The 22,044-nt window shown below is 40.6% G+C and overlaps 1 protein-coding gene across 3 annotated transcripts in view; it reads left to right on the forward strand.

The window, feature by feature from the left end:
- LOC120516299 (potassium voltage-gated channel subfamily H member 1-like) overlaps positions 1 to 22,044 on the forward strand; it is a 709,330-nt gene that overhangs the window by 681,350 nt on the left and 5,936 nt on the right. For 2 of the 3 annotated variants that reach the window (XR_005630822.1, XR_005630823.1), the window contains one exon: positions 5,111 to 6,077. Coding sequence is in view for 1 of the 3 variants with exons in the window: in XM_039737874.1 (XP_039593808.1) it covers positions 5,111 to 5,953 (843 nt within the window). In the remaining 2 variants the exon portion in view is untranslated. Of the gene's footprint in view, positions 1 to 5,110; positions 7,218 to 22,044 lie in introns of those variants that run through there. The other variant, XM_039737874.1, reaches the window with a different exon arrangement.

The raw sequence follows: 22,044 nt of genomic DNA on the forward strand, positions 1-22,044 counted from the left end.
TGCTATTCCCATAGCTGATCAGTAATCAGAGGGTGTGATGTGTCCTAACTCTGTCCTGTCAACATCCAAGTGCTGGACACTTATAGAAAATAAACAAACTCCTTGCAGATTTATTATAGTTGGGGAAAGAAATTTCTAGCAAGTCTTATAAAATGTTTTCGTTTTGTTTCCATTTCTACCTAGTCTTCTGATTTTTGTCTTTTGGTTTCTTTGTTTTTGACGATTAATCAACCTCGCTTGTTCCCCAACTAGACCCTGTCTGCTCCATTTTACATCTCTCCCTTCACTGGTACCTCACATTTTTGTACTTTGTTCATTTCGTAACACCACTGTGGTTCTTTGTCATTCTGGAGATTTTTTAAGTTTCCCCAGAGTGAGGTATCTGATGTTGTGGAAGTTTACACAACACAATCCAGAAGCAACCTGAATCATCAAATGTATAGGAGGGGTGATGAAAATGTTTTTACCCTGAAGCCAAAAGGGCTATTTTATGATACTGATTTTGTAAATGGTGAAAGAACTGTCTCAAATGTACTAAAATATGTAAAGTACGAGTCTCCAACATTTGTGATATATAGTGTATGTAAGTTTATTTCTTTAAAAATGAAGTCAAGACCAATGCCTAAATCTGCACAGTCTACCATCTCATTCTCACTGAATTTCTAATGCTCGTGAACATTGTGCCTTTAGAGATTCATTTCACATAAAGGAATGATGCTATAATTTGGGGCCAAGGCAACTGAAAATGTTGAAAGAAGGACCAGGACGTGGAAAGTCTCAAGCGAAAACACAAACACAGTTCAAGAACTAGAGAGAACAATTATCACAATCACAAAATATTATCCAAAAAAATGGGAGGTTAAAAAAAAAACTCTCCTGCGTCCAATAGCCTTTACATAACTAACAGTACAAGAAATATTTGTGAAAAAGATGAAAAAAGTGGAGCACACTGACAACTTGAAATGAGGTGATGCTCAGGCGTCGCTGGCAATGGCACACTGAACCCCTCAACAACATGTCAACAGCTATGCCTACATTCACACCAGTGTTCACACCGGTGCAGTCACCATCAGAGAGATAAAATAAAATATGCTTAGACGGTGCCGAAAATGGGTTAAGGGAATACTCAACTCCAGTCACAACTGATGGGCCGCAGAATTTTCTCTTGGCAGGATGCTCCTCAAAGTTGGCTAAACATCTGACTGAGGACAATAATCCCATTGTTGACACATCAGAAAGGAGACCTAAGGGTTAGGATGCAAGTTACCAGAATCTCTAGTCGGCTTAACTAAGGAGAAATAACTGTACATGTTGGGTGCCCAGAATGCTGAATCCTGAAACGAAGCAGTACTGAATCTAATGTTCCAAGGCGGATCATGAACTAATAAATTAAGGCAGGAGGACATTTTATGAAGTGTTTCATAACTGTGCATAAAACTTGGGTACATCATTATGACCAAAAACAGTAAAATAATGAAAGCATGGGGATGTGTCATCAATAAAGAAATTCAAAGTCCAAGTCAGTGCCAGCAATAGACTGTGCAGTTTTATTTAAATAGTCTTGACTCAAACAGCCCATAATGCCAGTCTTTGCCACATCTGCTTGTTTGTGTTGTTAATCAGGGAGGAGAAGCAAGAAAGCTACGTCTTAACAATGCTTCAAGAGACAGTAAAGCCACCCTATTGTTCAGGCGACCCCAACAGCGCTTACTTCATGCTCCTTAGTCTGAAGGGCCAGAAGACCACAAGCCAATCAATGCGTTTACCTTCCCTACCAAAGTACAGCAGTCATCACAAAATACCAGGGAACATTTGAAATGTGAAGTGCAACTGATGTAAATATTTCTGCTGTTGACTATTCTACAGTTTTAATGAAATAAAGAGAGCCACTAAGTAATAACAAGGACTGATACGACTGTCAGAGTAAATAATAAAAACACAAGGGAAAATTTAATCAGGACTACAGAGCTATAAACTCACTCTTCACTCATAAAATACCAAGAAAATGTTTGCTTGAGATAAACGTATGGCAAGGCTGTAAAACCCATGACGCGTGAGTCACTATGATGCAGAGAATTATTTAAACTGCATAATAACTGAAAGAATGTCATCACATAACTGCAGCAATAAAAATCGGCGACATTGTTTTTTTTTTTTTCCTGGTATCTGGACCTTGCCAGGATTCCTACCTTGTCATCGTTATTTCTGGCAAATGAGAAGAATACTGTTAAAAGAAAAATAAGTGATGTAGTAGATATACTGTGCTAGGAGCTGAGATACTCGCCATATGTTATAGCGGCCACTTTAGAAAAAGGTTGTTGACTAAATGGACATGCTCAGCTTTAAAAAAAAAAAAATGTATATATGTATCTCTATCTCTCTTTTCTTTCCCTCTCTCTCTATATTTATATAAAGTATATACACTTTAGCTAAACTACAGGGTGGGCCATTTATATGGATACACCTTAATAAAATGGGAATGGTTGGTGATATTAACTTCCTGTTTGTGGCACATTAGTATTTGTGAGGGGGGAAACTTTTCAAGATGGGTGGTGACCATGATGGCCATTTTGAAGTCGGCTATTTTGGATCCAACTTTTGTTTTTTCAATAGGAAGAGGGTCATGTGACACATCAAACTTATTGGGAATTTCACAAGAAAAACAGTGGTGTGCTTGGTTTTAACATAACTTTATTCTTTTATGAGTTATTTACAAGTTTCTCTTTGTTTACAGCATTTAATGTACTTGCATACACCGAGGCACAAACGCCAGAGGGCATTACAATGGAAGTATGGAGATTCCCTAACGCTAAAGTAACTCAAGGTCCAAGCCAGTCTGAAGGGTATCTTTGTCAGATGCCTAATGACACTGAAAAAATGTAACGCCAGGCACAGAAAAATGGTGGCATAGTTAAGACAAAGTGTGTTTTGGAGCATAGAAAAAAAAATCTGTGAATATTCTAACAAATCCGTTAATGTTTTTCATGGATTATAAATAAACCTTTCGTGGTTTGACTATTAGGGTCAACCTTGTTGATCAGCCATCCTATAATCTAGTAGAGTTTTGCCTGTTCCACCAATCGTACCGTACACACTGCTTGGGATGTTCTACCTTTCTCTCTGTCACTTTGTTTCAGTGCCGACAACTAAAGCTGCCCATTGGTGCACCCATTGAAGGCTTCACGAGCAGCTGGTGCTTTGTATGTCATGTATTGTAATATGTTTATATATATATATATATATCTCATTATCTTTAATCTTTCTTCATTAAACTTTTCCTCTATATTACACATAATGCATGTTACTAGTTTGGCTGACTGTCATGTCAGTTGATGGCGACCTGTACAGTCTCAGTTCTGTTTACAAAGCCGTTTGCTGATACTGTAACATCAACGTTTGTAAGAGTAATTGGCCTGTGACATTTACAGTTTAAGAGATGTCTACTTTTGCCCTCCCTTTGGCATCAAAGGAATATCGATATACTGTATTAGCATCAATAGTTTAGGAGAAAACAGTGTTTTATAATATCCTGTGCGGCACCCGTCTGTACTTTTTACTTCACAATGATTTCATGTTATCTGTAGTTTCAGAAAGAGTTAGCATTAGACCCCGTTGATTTATGTCCCAAGCTTGACGAGGTGGCATATCTATAAATTTATTTGGCCCTCGTTATCTTGTAGCATTCCCAGAATATGTTATCTGTCTGTTTTTGCTTAATGATGTTTAAACCCACAGAAGCAGCGACTCCAGGCTTCCTTTTTTCTTTGTTTCCCTGCTAATATCTTATTTGTTGTGCAAATGATGTGCTTGTAACAGCTGTTAAGGTGAAATAGTTACTGCAGTGGTCATGCATGGAGGGTGATGTCCACACCATCTGCTGTAACGGATGAATTCTGGAACTATTAATTGTTGCATGATTTAACAATATTTTTGTTGACTCTCTGTTGGACTAAAGTAATTACTGTAGCGTTTTTGGCACACAATCCTAACAGGAAATAAAACTTATACATTTGCATGACTGGATTATATCCTGAATCTCCCAAAAACAGCACTTTTAAATGGGGAAAATAGGTTTCAAAATGTGTATTATTTTTAACAGAAAACACCTGGAAAAACACGGTGCAGCGTTTAGACAATCTGACAACCTTTGTGATCTGCACTAACGCAGAGTGGAGCAAAAGCAACCGTGAAAAGGTTATTTTTTTGGATTTTGCTTCTTGTCATTTGAAACATGGATGTCATGGTGTATAGGATTGGGAAGGGCAGGGCGATGAAAATACTGTTCAAATCTGTCAAAGTTAGACACCACCATTCAATTTTAACTTGTTCAATAAAACCATTTGTTGGTTCAAGTGATCACTAACTTGTATTTCACAACCGCTCTGCTTGCAACTTCTGGTTTCTTAAGATTTAGCGCGGAGTAAGAGAGGTTGATATCATGATGTGGGGTCGGCCGTATTGATTCGCATGAAAGGCCAGGCAGAGGAAAACGATTAGTGCCATTAGGAGAAACCAGGCAAAGAGGGTCACATTTATTTAGTTTCTCTTTTATATTAAAAAGCAAAATGGATTGAAGAATGTCACTTGTGATACAGTTCTAAGTTAGTAGAAACATTTGAGAACTTTGCTGTTTCTTTAAATTGTTATTTTAGACGCATATTATGGAGAAGAGCTCATGGTGGCTTAAATTAAGGAAAATTATAAACTTTTAAACTGTTCTGAATGTTTCCATTTGTGTGCTTTGCTTCCCTCCACCTCACAAGTGACCGTTTTTGCAGTGACAGAACTTAGTAGTCTGTTTCCAGCTTCTGTAAGAATTGTTTTTTTTTTTCTTTCTAAATACAATTACATTTTTTTTTCCTTCTAGAAATCTTTCGTATTTTAGCTTGGAATAGTATGCATTGTAGCAAGGAGCTCCTAAATGAGGCCTCCACTGAGAGGACTTTGCTGTAATGTATCTAATCTTTATACATCAGGAAGCATTTTCTGTAAGGCTTATAAAATGGCTGTAATTTCCTCGTCCTAGCGGCTGCATGCCTGAATGCAGGCATCGAGACTGTAGGTTCAAAATAGCTATGTTTTTACTGTTGTCTTTATTTGTCATTTACAGATTGTCTTTCGGAAGATTAGTGACGTGAAGCGGGAGGAAGAAGAGAGACTGAGAAGGAAGAACGAGGCCCCACTCAACCTCCCACCTGACCACCCAGTGCGGCGACTCTTTCAGCGGTTCAGACAACAGAAAGAGGCACGGCTGGCGGCTGAAAGGGCCAAAGACCAAGATGAGCTAGATGTGGAAAAAGGAATGATCCATGTGGAACACGGAGTACCCATCACCACCACCAGCATCGTCACTGTCACTGAAAGCCCCGCCACGCCCGTCCCTTCCATATCAGCAAATGGCGCCTCTACTTCAGGGGTATCTGATCGAGCAAGGCTGGCAGCACCTACAACCCACACGGCTAGCAAAGTTGCAGAGTCCTCCAAGGCGAAAGGCTGGAGCAAATTCAGAGATTCTGTGGGAAAGGCGGACAACTGGAACAAGGTTTCTAAAGCTGAATCCATGGAAATTTTACCAGAAAGAACTAAAGCTCACGAGGAGACTTCCTTAAAGAAAACCGATTCATGTGATAGTGGTATCACAAAAAGTGACTTGCGCTTAGATAATGTTGGAGAGGTACGGAGCCCCCAGGATCGCAGTCCTGTTCAAGCGGAGGTCAAACACACATTTTATCCAATTCCAGAGCAAACGATTCAGGCTTCGATTCTCGAGTTTAAACATGAACTGAAGGAGGACATAAAAAGCTTGAACAGCAGAATGGAGATCCTGGAAAACCAAGTCGCTGAAATCCTTATAATATTAAAGTCTAGGAAATCGCTGAACTCACCACAGAACATGTTTGAAATCTCAAGACCAGCATCTCCAGAATCAGAGAAAGAGGACATTTTTTCATAATCTTTTTGTGCTTTGAAATGAGACTAAAGTCAACACTGAAAGGAGTGCATGGACTATGTGATGAAACCACATTGTATCAGTAATACAGTGAGTGGGCTGTTTTCAGAAAACGACGTGAAACTGAGTTGAGTTCTCTAGGTTTATCTCAGATTGGCTAAGCAGGAATGGCACAGAGTACAATAATGCGGTGTTATTTGTAGCCGAGGCGAACGTGGAGCTGTCCAGGGTTCTGATACTGTATGGTGGGCATAGCCTAACCAGCTGAAGTCCTCTCCTCTGGGACTACTTCGAGATTCGCGTGCACAGATGTCTTCGAGTACGTTCTTATGTTGAACCGACAGTTTTGGTTTGTTTTTTTAATTAAGAAAAATAACATTCGGACAGTTATTTATAAATTACTAAATTTGAAGAGTGCAACAAATGATTATACACTACATACATCCCAGTTACATTACTTGCATATCTTATTTTTTTAAGTGTCATTTGAAATAGTCAGGCATTTGGGTTTACTTTGGTGCTGGGAGGCAGATTTTGCTTTGCCGTGGCTGGGATTTTTGGCTTTTTTTCTTTGGCAGCAGAACTCGTCGAGGTGCTAAATATCGTCTCCCTCCTTTATATGTGAAGCAGTAAAATCAAAGCCGCCCTCCTTATCGAGCTCAGAGGTGGTGGTGGTCTTTTCTTTTCTTCCTTTGTTTCATTGTGAACACATATCTGACCTGTCACATTGTTTTTCCTCCATATGCATGACCATAAACACATGCTTTATATACGTATAAACATATCCCATAATGTGGAGTGTGTATAGATAGACAGATGTGAATATCCGCACACACATACAGTACGTACCTGGGCTCCTGCCTTGTGCACCGTGCTGTCGACTCACGGTGTACACCGATGTTTATGTATCAAACTGTGCGTGCTAAATATTCACAATGTGTGTTACAGTACATCTCATTACTTTGTGGATCATGTCAGTAATAATGCATGCCAGCTTTAGGGCTCTAGGGAGGAAATAAGCAGGCCACCGAATCAGGAAGCATTAAAAATAGCATTACCAAAGCAAAAGGAAGAAAATATTAAATATAAAAGATGGATGAAGCAGCATGGCAGCCAAATGTTTCAGATAGCACTGACTTGCTCCAGATAGCGCAGCTTCCCCATATATCAAGAATGAATTTGGGCCACATGTTGGTAGTCTGCCTAACTAACAAAAAAGAGCCTTCACCAGCCCGAGACGACATCTGGAGAGCGTTCTCATTATCCCCACCGATGGTGGCCCACTCCACTCTGTCCTTATCTCCTCTTAAGCGGAGTCCCACTGAAAGCCACAACCACTTTTATTGAAAAGCAGAGATTGTGTTTAATTAACAAAGAATCTGCTGTCTAGAAGATTTCCTAAAGCTTAGCTTTTGGAATTCCCAAAATGTTTGTGGTCTCGGTCCGCCTGATGCATAAGTCACTTTTAAGTGAACCACTGCTGCTACAAGTCGAACAACACAGCAGACGAATGCACTTTGCACTACAGAAGATAGCAATTCAGGTCTTTTGGACATTAGCTCAATGAATGTATTTAATTTATCCAAATGGCAAACATAATTTTAGGAGTCTACTAGCCTACAACTTTGCTACTAAATCTAGAAAAAAAATCGCTTTTTATGTATTATTTTTGTGCAAAATGGACTTTAGAAAGATCTTTGTTGACATTAAATAAATCATTTATTTGCATACATGAGAATAATGAGTTCAAGTAATACAATTGATACATGTATTGATGACTTGAATTTGAAGATGCAGTGTGCGTTTGCGAGAGAGCAGGCAGAGCCTGAAACTGAAGTTATTATGTAATATTTTAACATTTCCAAGTCAGGAGTCTTCCTAAGTGCTGTAAATGGACGTTATAGATTACTGAAGGAAAGATGCGTGATGGCAGGAGGTAATTGGATTTGATGTTGTTTGTCTTTTTGGTAGTCCATGCCTGTCACTCTTCAGGTGATCTCTTTCACTTAAAATGAGTCTTTTTTCCGTTGTCTTAATCTTCCAAAGGTGTACACAGTCAGAATGCTGAATTAGCACACCAGTCTAACCAGAAAACCTCCAAGTCATCTGAATCAACGTATTATTAATAAATATTCCCAACAGGAGGCACACTGTAAAGTGTCGCTAGCCTCTCTCTACGTATGTGAGGAGGTGGAATCAACAGGAAGCCATTCTGTAACTGATATTTAAAATCTAGGTCATGGAATCTGGAAAAGCTACGTGTCTTTCTAATTTTAAGCATTAGTGAAACGGGCCTCACGTGTGTGGAGACTAAATGAAAAATTATCTGATGTTTTATACATTTAAAACACATGTACTTTTATTATTTTTTTTGTTTTTAATACACCTTATGACTAAGCAGAAAAAAGCAGTCATATTCCTAGATATAAAAATATCTGCACATTAACTTAGCATTTCCAGACACATATAGGCTACATGCATGGGCAAGGCGCTATATAAATAAAATGTATTATTATTATAAAGACAAATTAAAAGACAGTCAGTACTTTCACACAAAACGTTTTTAACTAAAACTGTGAGAAATGTGCATCACCAGCTGACATAAAACCCTTTTAAAGAGGCGCTAGCCTGCAGGAGCAGAAGTCCTCTGTGTTCCCAGACACAGCCAAGCAGGCAGCACTTAACTTAATAGGACAAATTAGCAGCTTTTAATTCCTAAAAGTCCCTAAGTCAGTTGTAAATTGTCCTTTTAAAGCAGAGTGAGGGGCGCGCTCTCTGTGAAAGGCACGCCATAAAGGAAAGCGGGGATGGCACTACTCTGAGAAACGTCACAAGAGTAGTCACAGATTCGTCTGTGTGAATAAATGAAGATACTGTACACAGTTATAGACCCCAAATCCATTAGCTACACCTAAAACTCAGTGACTCTGGGGGCTGACCCAATGTGAGAGGGTCCTGCTTTCGTTTTACCAGAGGAAGCGTTTGAACAACATTTTAGCAAGAAATGCACATACAGTTAGGTCCATAAATATTTGGACAGAGACAACTTTGTTCTAATTTTGGTTCTGTACATCACCACAATGAATTTTAAATGAAACAACTCCGATGCAGTTGAAGTGCAGACTTTCAGCTTTAATTCAGTGGGTTGAACAAAAAGATTGCATAAAAATGTGAGACAACTAAAGCATTTTTTAACACAATCCCTTTATTTCAGGGGCTCAAAAGTAATTGGACAAATTAAATAACTGGAAATCAAATGTTCATTTCTAATACTTGGTTGAAAACCCTTTGCTGGCAATGACAGCCTGAAGTCTTGAACTCATGGACATCACCAGATGCTGGGTTTCCTCCTTTTTAATGCTCTGCCAGGCCTTTGCTGCAGCGGCTTTCAGTTGCTGTTTGTTTGTGGGCCTTTCTGTCCGAAGTTTAGTCTTCAACAAGTGAAATGTCTGCTCAGTTGGGTTAGGATCAGGTGACTGACTTGGCCATTCAAGAATTTTCCACTTCTTTGCTTTAATAAACTCCTGGGTTGCTTTGGCTGTATGTTTTGGGTCATTGATCATCTGTATCATGAAACGCAGCCCAATGAATTTAACGTCATTTAGCTGGATTTGAGCAGACAGTATGTCTCTGAACACCTCAGAATTCATTCGGCTGCTTCTGTCCTGTGTCACATCATCAATAAACACTAGTGTCCCAGTGCCACTGGCAGCCATGCACGGCAAAGCCATCACACTGCCTGACTCCACCGTGTTTTACAGATGATGTGGTGTGCTTTGGATGATGAGCTGTTCCACACCTTCTCCATACTTTGTTCTTGCCATCATTCTGGTAGAGGTTGATCTTGGTTTCATCTGTCCAAAGAATGTTTTTCCAGAACTCTGCTGGCTTTTTTAGATGTTCTTTAGCAAAGTCCAATCTAGCCTTTCTATTCTTGAGGCTTATGAGTGGCTTGCACCTTGCAGTGCACCCTCTGTATTTACTTTCATGCAGTCTTCTCTTTATGGTAGACTTGGATATCGATACGCCTGCCCCCTGGAGAGTGCTGTTCACTTGGTTGGCTGTTGTGATGGGGTTTCTCTTCATCATGGAAATGATTCTGCGATCATCCACCACTGTTGTCTTCCGTCCAGGTCTTTTTGTGTTGCTGAGTTCACCAGTGCTTGCTTTCTTTCTCAGGATGTACCAAACTGGAGATTTTGCCACTCGTAATATTGTAGCAATTCCTCTGATGGGTTTTTCTGTTTTCGCAGCTTAAGGATGGCTTCTTTCACCTGCATGGAGAGCTCCTTTGACCGCATGTTGTCTGTTCACAGCAAAATCTTCCACATGCAAGCACCACACCTCAGATCAACTCCAGGCCTTTTATCTGCTTAATTGATAAGACATAACGACGGACTTGAACACACCTGCCCATGAAATAGCCTTTGAGTCAATTGTCCAATTACTTTTGAGCCCCTGAAATGAAGGGATTGTGTTCAAAAATGCTTTAGTTGCCTCACATTTTTATGCAATCGTTTTGTTCAACCCACTGAATTAAATCTGAAAGTCTGCACTTCAACTGCATCAGAGTTGTTTCATTTAAAATTCATTGTGGTAACGTACAGAACCAAATTGAGAAAAAAGTGGTCTCTGTCCAAATATTTATGGACCTAACTGTATTTTTCCCATTTCCAGTATATGACTGGAGGACTTGACGTGGCTTATATGACACAAGTGAAGCTGATTTTTATTTTTTATTGATTTTTGATATTGTTTGCTGTTGTGCAATGTTGGTCACTGGCATTAAAGCATAAACCTTTTTAGCTCCATTCTGAAGGAAAATATTTGAATAATCTGGACGAGAGCAGGCCATTCAGACTAACAGCACCCGCCAGTCCTATCCACGTAATTCTTCTAAAATAACATCAAGTCAACTTCTGAAAGTCCCTCCAGTCCTACTGCCCACCACACTACTTGGTAGTTTATTCCAAGTGTCTCTGGTTCTTTGTGTAAAGAACAAGTACGAGATTTTTTTTTCTTTGCCAACACTACAAACCACATGGGAGAAGTAACAATTAAAAAGTAGCACTTTTGGGTAAAATTTTCCTTCAAAGGGAAATTACCAAAGGTTGGGCATATTCACTTACCCACAAGTCCCTAACCTTAAGTCCAACTGCCAGGCGTCCCTTTGCTGAAGCAGGTGCTTTACATTCAAACATAAACTGAACAAACAGGTCAGACATATTGTATACGGAGTGCGTAGGTGTCTAGTGCACACTGTGGCGGTGTTCTTATAAGAGCCGTGGTGCGTTTGTTTAAATATTTTTATTTTTGAGGCTGGAGCCCAGTGTGTCACACTCTGCGACTGTCAGCTTTTTGGATCAAGACCAATGCCACTAGCAGTAGGCCACACTTTGTGACAGAAGGAATTTTTTAGATTCCTGAACTGTGAAACAACATACTGTACAGGTAAGAAAGTTTAACATGAGTGAGGGAGATTAATGACAGGCTTACTTTCTACAGTGCCATTCAATACGGGCACTCCGGCAACATGTGGCGGGGGTTCACAGATCACTTCAACTGGGAAATTACCAGAAAAACCAGAAACAGAGAACTCACACTGTAAAAGAAACACCTTCATCAATACTGCAACTTAAACTGTCGTCCCTGCTGCGCATACCGTACAGAATAGCTGAGGCGACACTGAGGGATGCAAAGCAACAAAGCGCCAGGCAGAGCGTGCAGGAGTTCAGCATTCTTATGGACTCGGTTGCTAGAAATTATTTTTATATTGTGTTTAATTCCCAGCCGAACTGAGACACATTCCACTTGTTTGGAGTTGATTAATATTAATTATCTGCGATGTGCTTTGATTTGTTTCCAAGTTTGTGAAAGTCTTGATCATCTCCAGATTGGCGTATTAAGAAGCACTTTTGATTTTTAATAGCATTGATGACTCACGGTTCCTCGGCGCTAATTCTTTTATGGGCCTCGAGTTTTCTGGTGTGGAACTTCAGCTCCACTTAATTTAATTAGAGCGGATGCTTTTGATTTTTTTAATGTGTTTGTTTAAAAGGAAACCACTGCCTTTCCAGTCTAATGTAGTATGTCTCACTTTGGGCTTATTACTCTCTTAAGCTTTTTTTTTTTCCATTTGTGGTGTTTTGTGTTTAGAAGTGTATATAATAGGCCATTTCTAGTTTCAGAAACAAATAATTAATGCTGTGTGAGTGGAGTTCTGGGCTGGCAACATCAGTCTGCCCGATTGCCATTCTTCACTTGGCATAGGTGTCACTCTGTTTTTGTGATGTGAAGAATGAACTAGGAAAAAAGTTGTATCCAGCAGGGGGCGCTAGCTCCCTTGTTGCAATAAGTTCTTTTGTAATTACGACATGTTACGTAACCCGAAACTATCTTTATATATAATACGCCACCATGGCTGTCCGTTTGTCTGTCCAGGATTTTCATCAAGCTTACCGGGCACATTTAATCTTTATATTAGAAAAAAAATGCAGGCGTAATTACCACCACTGGGGGCAAACACCCATGCCACCCACTTTCAGAGCCCTGCAGGCTCTGGGTCGCGAGGAAGCCCACCCTGGCAACAACACACTGGGAGCAAACCAGTCACAAGTCTTTTCCATTAGACTTGAGTGGCTTATTATCCTATTTTTATCTGCCGATGTGTTGATATCATACTTTTTTTAATCTGATAAATGGTTGGTGGGGTGAATATAATAAAAAAAGTGGAACTGCTGGTAAGGATTCATGGCCTATCAGTGCACCTCCAGTCCTATTTGCTCTATTATTTCATTTGCTGATGCGTCAGAACCCTTCTTAGCTAAAAAAAAAAAATGTAGGAATTGCACATCAAAGTGCTCTCAGCTAACGTTTGGTTTTTATCAAATGCAGTTTTGTGTCCGTCTATCATATCTCCAGTCAAGGTTCCGGGGAGTGCTGGTGGCGTGTTGCTTAGCACATGCAAGTAAGAATTTCACTGTACTCGTGACAATGAGGACCTTATAAGAACAAGTCACCAAAGGCTCCATTACCAGCTGTGAGGCTCCTGCATGTGGTTTCTCCACTCAGTGCCACAGGAGCCATGAGATGGTGGGCTAGATGCGTACGTAAGCACCCCTGGCTGAAGGGACAGGTGGGTGTGCAGGTTAACAAGCTCCATTTCATTGAACAAACAACTGTCTCCTACACTTCCTGTTGTTTCAGCTCGTGCACACGGCCCGTATTGTACTTTTATTTACAACTTTATTTGTAGACAGCGACATTGTTTAGAATGGTGGCCTACAGAAAAGAGGACACTGCTGTGAAGTTATGTCACAGTCATGATCAGTACAGAAAAACCGACAGCAGACTGTAAGTTATTTTTGAGATCCTCGCGTTAAAACACAACAGGCAGTAATGCAGCAAAAAAAATAAAACTGTTAAGTAAATGAGACGGCACCACTGAAGTAATGAAAAATAACCTTAATATCCTTTAACCGTCAATGGATGAATTGCTCGTCACCCTAACACTGTCTTGCAGGATGGGGCATAATGATGAACATACTGTAAACCTCATTTTCCATAAAGACCTGTTCTAAGTTAGTAGGTCGCAGCAGTAGATTCTGACACCATCTCAGCTGTGGTAAGACATGTTGCCTCACACACCTAAACGCAGGTTCCTTTAGTGGGGTTCAAATCAAATTAAAATACAGAAGGCAAAGGAAGACAACACACGTGCAACTCTCTGTTCTCCTGCATTAAACAGTAAAGTACGTACTGTATGTTTTTAGAGATAAAACACGCTGATAACTGGCTTTTTGAGACCTGTTAGTGGGAGCCACCGTGAAGTGTTTTATGGAAAGCTCTGTGCAAAGACACGTACGCTAGAGAGTGCAACCTAAGGACATCTGGCGTATCTTCTTTGAGATTTCATGTGAACCAGCCATTTCTTTCATTTCTATTGCAGTGAGGAGACGTCTTATCTGTAACACGCGGAAGTCGAACTGGACTTTAGTGGCTTAAAGAGGAGGCTTGGCATTCTGTACGTTTTCTGAAGAGCTCAGTTGCTTTTTGAGTTCATCAGAACTTCTTACCAACAATTTGAAATCACTTCAGTTTTTTTTTTTTTTTTGGTATTTGCTTTTGCCCAGTGCTTCCCGAGTCACAGGTAAGCGAAAGGCCCCACATATGATGTATGGTTCGACTCGTCTTAATGTCTAGACCTCAAGCTTTTTGGGGCTTCACCCGATTTTAGGCCTCCTCGACCTAAAACATCCCTCGTCTGTAGCCAGTTTTTTGGACAACACTTCGTGTAGGAAATGCCACCTTTATGACAGAGTAAACCAACAGGTGTCTTCAACCAAGATGATCAGGACTGGACGTCCAAGTAGGCAGGCAGTGTGTTGTAGTGGTCTGGACTTCAAACCCTGCGTTTGTGGGTTCAAATCCCACCACTGACACCTGTGTGACCCTGAGCAAGTCACCTGACCTGCCTCTGCTCCAATTGGAGAACCAAAAGAAATGGAACCAGTTGTACCTCTCAAATGTTTGGATAAAGGCGTCAGCCAAACAAATAAATGCCAATATTACTTAAAGCTGTGCGCGCCACATCAGCTGACCCCAGGCGATCAGCCCCTAATGGGATCAAAGTTTTTCACAAAACTTAATACACGCAGTGGGAGTGTCGTTTTATGCCATTTCAAGTTTGTTGATCACAGATATGATAATATTTCGGATATTAGATGTTTTAACCGGTGGTCCTAGCCCTCTAGGCGTCACCCCCAAAAGGTTAAAAAGGACAACTTTCAAACATAAGCATGTGGGGTATCGTCTTTGACTATTTCATGGTCAGTAATTACGATTATAAAGTGATTTTTGATCTTTTACTATTGATCTGGCCAATTTCCATCACAATCTTATATAAATTTAGACCATAATCATTTAAGTTGAAGAACACATTTTGAAATTTCAGGTATTTAATGCAACTATTCTTCTTCTTTGTGTACTTCTGCCTCATGAAGTAAATTATTACATTTTCTTCATCAACACCCCAAATTACTGTGTCTTTTTATAGTTTTAAGCTTCTTTGCTTTAAGTTACAAGTACAAAGGTATTTTACAAGCAGAAATGAGTTCTCCCATTAACAGAGGACAAGAAAGAATAGATTATAAAATGTATTATTATGTCCAACTGGAGAGGAGAAATACTACCTGAAATAATGAATGTCATTCAGCAGTCGCAGTGTGATGGCAGACTGGCTGTCCCGAGTATTGTCTCGTTCTCGTTCTCAGTACAGGCCAAGTTGCAAAAGGCCCAGAACCTGACAACTCATATGCTGCTAACTGTCTCCAGTGGTACGGACCACTACAGAAGTCTTTACAGTGATCCACAGTGAGTTCTTCTGACACGGGCCAGATTGCCACCACCATCTTTGAAGGCCACTTCCATGTCAGATTACCTTACAGCTCTACTTTTGTGTTCTCACTTCTGCTGGGTGACACTAGCAGTTTGTGAATACATAATCAGAGCCTCTTGAGAAGAACATCTTATAGACCGGGCCTGTTCTCAGCTGGGCAGGCCCTGCCTTACAGGCAAAGAGCTGCAAGTCCACTCACTCCGTAAACACAGTTACGGCTTAGATGATCACAGCTGAAAACACTACAGACTTTGAAAGTTGCACTTACTGTGGTGACATTTAGCACGAGACACACGAAATGAAATTATGCGTGACGCTGCCTTGTCTCAGCCATCTTGTGTAACCTTATCAGCAAGCTGATGCCAAGGAAAAGTACTTTTATGACAAAGTTTACCTTTCCACCCGAAAAGAAACATAACTTTTACAGAAGCCGGACTCAACAAGACGTTGATCATAAAAGCGTGCAGCATTACACAGCTCAGCCTCCACACTGACATACCGTCTAGGACCTGCTCAAAAGACACAGAGACCTTCGAGAGTGACGCAGAAGTACATCAGTCTGACCTGAAGACGTAGGCGACTGCAGTTACGTTAAAGAAGATACGGGGACTGGCACTTTACATAGATGAATACGATCACAGGGACATTTGGGTGGGTTGGAACACAAACCTGCCGAGGGCTTCCTTTCTTTTTCTTTTTTTTGCCATCTGGTAGAAAGGTTAAAATACTCGAGCCAATCTGTCCTTTCTACATTCTGCATTTCTTATCACTCCAGGGAACACTGCTTGTTTCAACTGAATGAAAACTGGGTAGTTTAAATTATACTGATTTAATTATGTACAAGTGTCATCCTGAATGATTGATAGGCCGATAACACGGATGGCTGGATTGCTTTTCTTATTTGAGAAAACGCTCTCAGAAATCATTTTATTCCCCAATCAGTATGCATAATGGAGTAAATTAATATTCTGCGATGTGTCCAGAATTATATAGCTATGACACACATTCAGCACATGTAACAGCCATACAGTGGCGGCCATGTGCCATAACTCGACAGCAGAACACTTGAGCAGTAAGTGGAAAGGAATGGAAATGACGACGACAAGGCAGGCTGGCGACAGGAGACGTGTTCACTCTCTTCTGAAAAAGAACCAGGAGTAGAGGAGACTAAGACAGAAAGGACACAATCGCAGTAAGAAACAAAGAGTGAGCAAAGACAATGAGACACTCCAACGTTATCACATGAGTGGAGCCTCTTCATAGTAAAATGAGAGAAAAGACGCAGCCGGGGCCCGACAGGCTTATGCTAGAGGGGCGTATTGTAACTGTTATCAACAGGTGTCTCTAGAAAGGTAGTATAGTGCTAGTAAGTATGCCGTTATCGAAATAACAAACTTTACTGAACTCGAATGTGTCTGTGTGAGAATTTCAAAGCAGACTGCAGTGACGGCTTCAACACACATCAGCTACTGGGCTGCTGCCATCATAAATGTGCAAGGCGAGGTACATCATCACCATCAGCACCAGTTAAGTGGACGCTACAGGTCGCCAGAGTCTGTTGCACACTTAAGGTCATTAATGTAAACAGGCCTTCAAAGACACTGGCCGCCCTTTACTTTTATAGTCGACCTTTTCTTGGTGGGAGACACTTGTATTTTATATCTAAAGCTATTACAGGATGTGATGTGCTGGTTTTGCGCCAGTAAAGTCTTTTAGGGCCTCTCTTGACTACAGCTGTTCTGAGTTTGAGGACACAATTCTACACCATTTTGTGTAAGACTGTGTCGTGATGCCTTTAAATGCACTCAGTATGACTATCCATCTCGGGTACAGTCGCTTACGTGTCCCAGGAATCCACGCCAGACGACCGTGTGACGGACGCTCTGCTCAATACATTTAAACATCCCTAATAGATGCCTTCTGATTCTGCCGTTTTAAGAGTGTGATCCAACAGTGAGTGAGTGGCCGCTTATTACAAGTACGCAGCCGTAACAATACACTGAAGGTACGACAGTATATGTACATTTCTTTTCAGTAAAAGTACTGTATTTTATTTCTATAGTCATTATAAATAAATACCGTTATTAGACTCAAACATCCATACCAGTTATTTATAAGATCTGTGTTTTTGACTCATTACAGCATCTCTGATTGTCCAGCCTTGATCCATAGCATTTGTCTTTTTTTAAAGCAAACAAGTTACTAATTGAACACATTAGCGTTAATGTAAGATGAATTTTTAATAGATGGGCAGAATTCATTGTTTTTGTGTTGTATTGAAACGTCTAAAATCAAATGAGGATATCTGATAAAATGTCTAAGGGTCTCCAGTTATGAATCTCTCCTTACTCAAGCTGTAGTCATTGTAAAGCAATAATATTGAGTAATATTTGAATATGACAAGACGCACTGAACGTGCTGCAAGTGTACTGTAGAAGTAAACTGGAGCAAATCAGAATAAAACGCCCCACTTTTGATGAACATGTGGCATTGGCACGTTCAGTCAACTTACTGGCAGACGCAAAACTGGCCAAGAGAAGTGCAGGTTTGAAGGACGGACTTGGGACAGCACTGTCTGAAAGAGAATCATGGCCATGGCTAATTCGAGAAAGCCCTAAGGTGCATGTGCAGAACACGGGTGTTTGTGTGTATACCACGTGTATTCTGTACTGTGTATACACGTGTGTGTGAGTACACGGTTAGTCAAAACGTTGTGAACAACATAATTACATCAAACCCCCATGAGGGTCACTTTCAGGGAGCACATCACACAGCTCTCTCCACTACCCACTGGCCTGCCACGCGTGCTCACCGGGTCATTCGTCAGTAATGCCATGCCCCACAGCAAACCACGGCTGGGCTCATAAAACCTTTAGCTTGACACAAGGCCTGATTTTGTGCTGTGAGCAGACGCAGCTCCACAGGCTCAATCCATTAGCTGTGCATCTTCTAAGGTAGCCTTTACAAAATGAGGATATCCATCGTTTTAATGTATGTTTTTCATAGCACCAACTGGTGTTCAATATGTAAAGTGCACAACAATTTGACTAACCCTGCACTGTGTGTTGGGTATGTAAATAGTATATACACACACGCACACGAATATATACAGTATTTATATACACACAGGTAAATATTTAAATATATGTATATCTTGGGGGGGAGAGATTATATGTGTATAGAACACATAGTCCATGAACCGTGTGTGTGTGTGTGTGTGTGTGTGTATATACAGGGAATACTATGTTTGATCAACTTCAAAACATGGCAATAAATGTTAGAAGATTTATGAATGTTTAACGTATTTTACAATAATCTCCTTAGTAGAAATATGTTTAAAGCATTACAAATTGTCTATTTTTCTAATAGGTATATAGCATATACAGTAGAACATTTTAGGAATAAGTGGCCTGTGATTTCTAAGAAACCCAAAAAACTATGCAGGAATGTAACGCATTTTCTAGAATCTTTCAAATTGTTGAAAACACGTTTGCTCTCCGTGGCTGCCCAGAATGGGAGTGACTAAGAGTGACGGGCAGCGAGTGCCCGCCGCGTCTTCAGTGGCTGTCAGCTCAGTTCCCGAAGGGGTGCTCAGTGATGTCGTACCTTCACAGGCCCACCTTGGTTTAAAGACGGCCACACAGAGACAAACTGAAATCCAAAGGAGGTCTGCTGAGCTGGGGCAAAGAGAATTAGCAATTGTATCCCAAAACCTCATGTAACCAGCATTTTACTAACTGTGCATGAGCGCCCAACAAACGTTTGCATCAAAACCACCGCATCCCCCCCTTAACCATCTTTTCCCCCATTAGATCAGCAGCAAATGATAATTTTTTTTGTTCTTTTCAAATTTTTGATGCACTTCGATAGATTTGTGTGTGCATGGAGAATGAAAATATATGAATAAAAGAAGACTTATTTTTGTGGTCAGCCAAGAGGCTGCCTGTAAGCCACGTACAGTATGTAACGGTTTGGAATGTTAAGGAAACAGAACAAAAAAAGTCATACAAATCAAAGAATTATGTGATTTATGCACATCCATGTATTTAATGTATCAAGATTTTAATTAAGCACAAATGAGACTATTTGTAAAACATGTCAAATATTATTTATATAATAAACTATTTTATACATAAGTCATTTGTAGCATTCATTTGGTATCTTCAGCCAGTGGTGCCTCATCTTTCTCACGTCAGCTGTTGAAGTCCAGACTGCCTGCAGTGACACATGACGCTGGCACTAAAGCACCACACAGCACAGTCCTCCAGACACATGCCATCATCTTCCCGTCTGGGACATTGTCAGGTGGCCATAACAAAATGAGGGCATGTGCTGCAGATGACCACAGAAGCGCTCAGCTCAGGATTTGCAGGTTCATCAGACTGAGGTTCTCCCATTTTATTTTGTGTCTTTAATCAGACGACATACTTCTGCCTGCAGGAAATGCCCCCGAGTTTGTGACGTGGGAGTCTCCTACTGTCTCGCCCTCGGGCTGCGAAGTCCCTGCAACTGCAGTGCGTCATTCTTACTAACTTTATTAATTAAACTCTGCTTTTAAATAAACTAGCATTTATCCATGCTGACTTCTAAGAACTGAACCATTATGTGCTTTTCATATACTGGGGTAAACCTCGTTTGCATAGTTTGTTTAAGATGTTCTTACCAAATTGACAATGGCCATCTCGGTGTACAGTGTATACTGTGATACTGAAGTTACGCCATTCATTGTTTTCGTCGGAGTAGATTTCACTTCATATTCACGGCTACTGCTGGTAGGTAATTAAAGGAGCAAACCCGTCAGAAAACTCAAATACAAAAAGAGACTTGAACATTCCATGGTTTAGCAAAAGGGTATAATGAGGACTACAATGTTCACAAAGTGAAGTACTTACTGTAATGTCATTCTGACTACAAAATAAGGCCAACTGCTTAAACATGGTGCTCACCGACCAGCAGTTCCAGTCCAGGACTGAGCTTGATGACGGAAAGAATGAATCACTTCACCCGTCTTTATTACATCCAGTATAGCGCCTGTACTGTACTGTACTACAAGGCCACCCTGCACTCGCAGATACAGCTAAGACGGATGAACCACTTAGGCTTCTTCCATTGACTAGCTGCCTACTTTCTAGTAAATTACAAATCACACTGGATATTTGTACTTCACTTTTATAATGAATACATTTGAGTCCATTCATATTTTATCACGGCTGCTTCCTCTAAGCCCGAGCAATAATTAGGAATGTAAAACAAATACTACAAAACATTCAAGATATGTGATGAGTTAACTCTGCTGCATTGGCTTTGTCGAGCTTGATGAAATCACAAAAATGTTCAGAAAACTCGATGAAGTGAAGTGAACTGACGTAGTCCCAGACAGAGAAGGACACACAGGGTCTTGCTGGACTGATTATTGTATCCAAAAATGAGAGCTGAGCTGTGAGGCAGCAGCACTAAACACTGCGCCACTATGCCTCCCAGAGTTAAAACTAAATAGAATGAAATATCAGAATGGTAACATTTCTTGCAGACAGGAAGCACAAATTCACTCAGGCTTGCCCTCCCCACAGATTCGATGGCAGGTTTTTTCCCCTGAAGATTTTGCTCACTCAGTGTAACTGCTACCAAAAATGCACAACACTAAGCATATGTGGATTCTACACTCACTGCACAGCACTCTGGGTATTACTATTAAAGGGGCAGTTTCACGTGTTACAGCTCACATACAAGTCCATTCAAAATTCCTTTAAGACACGAGTACGTTGGCGCATTTCTGTTTTTTTTTCTGCATGTGCATTTTGTGTTTAAATGCTGTTGCATTGTTTTTTGCTTATTTTTAGCCCACTGCTGGGTTCAGTGTTATATACTCAGTGGGCTGCCCCATCCACCATTGGCTAGTACAACTCTGTGATGTCACTCTGGCCTTGTAAAGCATCATGGGGCACTGGGAGAAAAACAAGTTGCTCTAATCCAGCTGCGTGGCAAATTTCTAGGAAAGTATTCAGCAAATAAGGTCAGCGGTGAACACAGCTTAATCGCTACAAAAACGCTTTGGCAAATTTCGGCGATCAGCACTAGTAATTGACTGACAACTCATACATACACAGAAAATGGAAATACTTGTGCACATGAAGAATTTTAGATAAAACAAAAAGATGTGTCACTTACCAAGGCCACTTTTGAAAACGAAAAAAGTAGGTGGGTATATAAAGAAAGACAACATGGCAGTACAAAGGCTTGCTGTTCAGGGCACATCTTTGTTCTGCCAGCCTCTCTTCAGAGTCGTCCATCCTGAATTGCACGCCGTGAAGCAGCCCGGAGTGGAGCGTCTGCAGTGTGTCCAAGTTCAGTGTTTTACGTCTGCTTTAGTGTGCTCACTCGCCACTTTAGCTTCACATTCAGACAAGTACAAAGAAGCCTGACATGTGTAGCACTCTTCATCGGAAAATGACAACTACCTTACATGGATACACAAGATGATTTAAATGTGGACAATCCGTACAGGAGTCGTGTGTTTAGTGCCAGCCCGAAATGATGTGCCACCAGGCTGACGAGTCAGTGAATGAGTGGACGGCGCTCAAAGTCAAGTGGCAGCACCTTGAGAATCTGGGATCCTAACTTCTGATGAGTAATTGTTGCAGCTTGGTCATCATTGAAATTCAACAAAAAAAAAAAACACCTAACTTTACATACACAA

Source organism: Polypterus senegalus, chromosome 16 (assembly GCF_016835505.1).
Source record: "Polypterus senegalus isolate Bchr_013 chromosome 16, ASM1683550v1, whole genome shotgun sequence".
In the NCBI taxonomy this organism is placed as follows: domain Eukaryota; kingdom Metazoa; phylum Chordata; class Cladistia; order Polypteriformes; family Polypteridae; genus Polypterus; species Polypterus senegalus.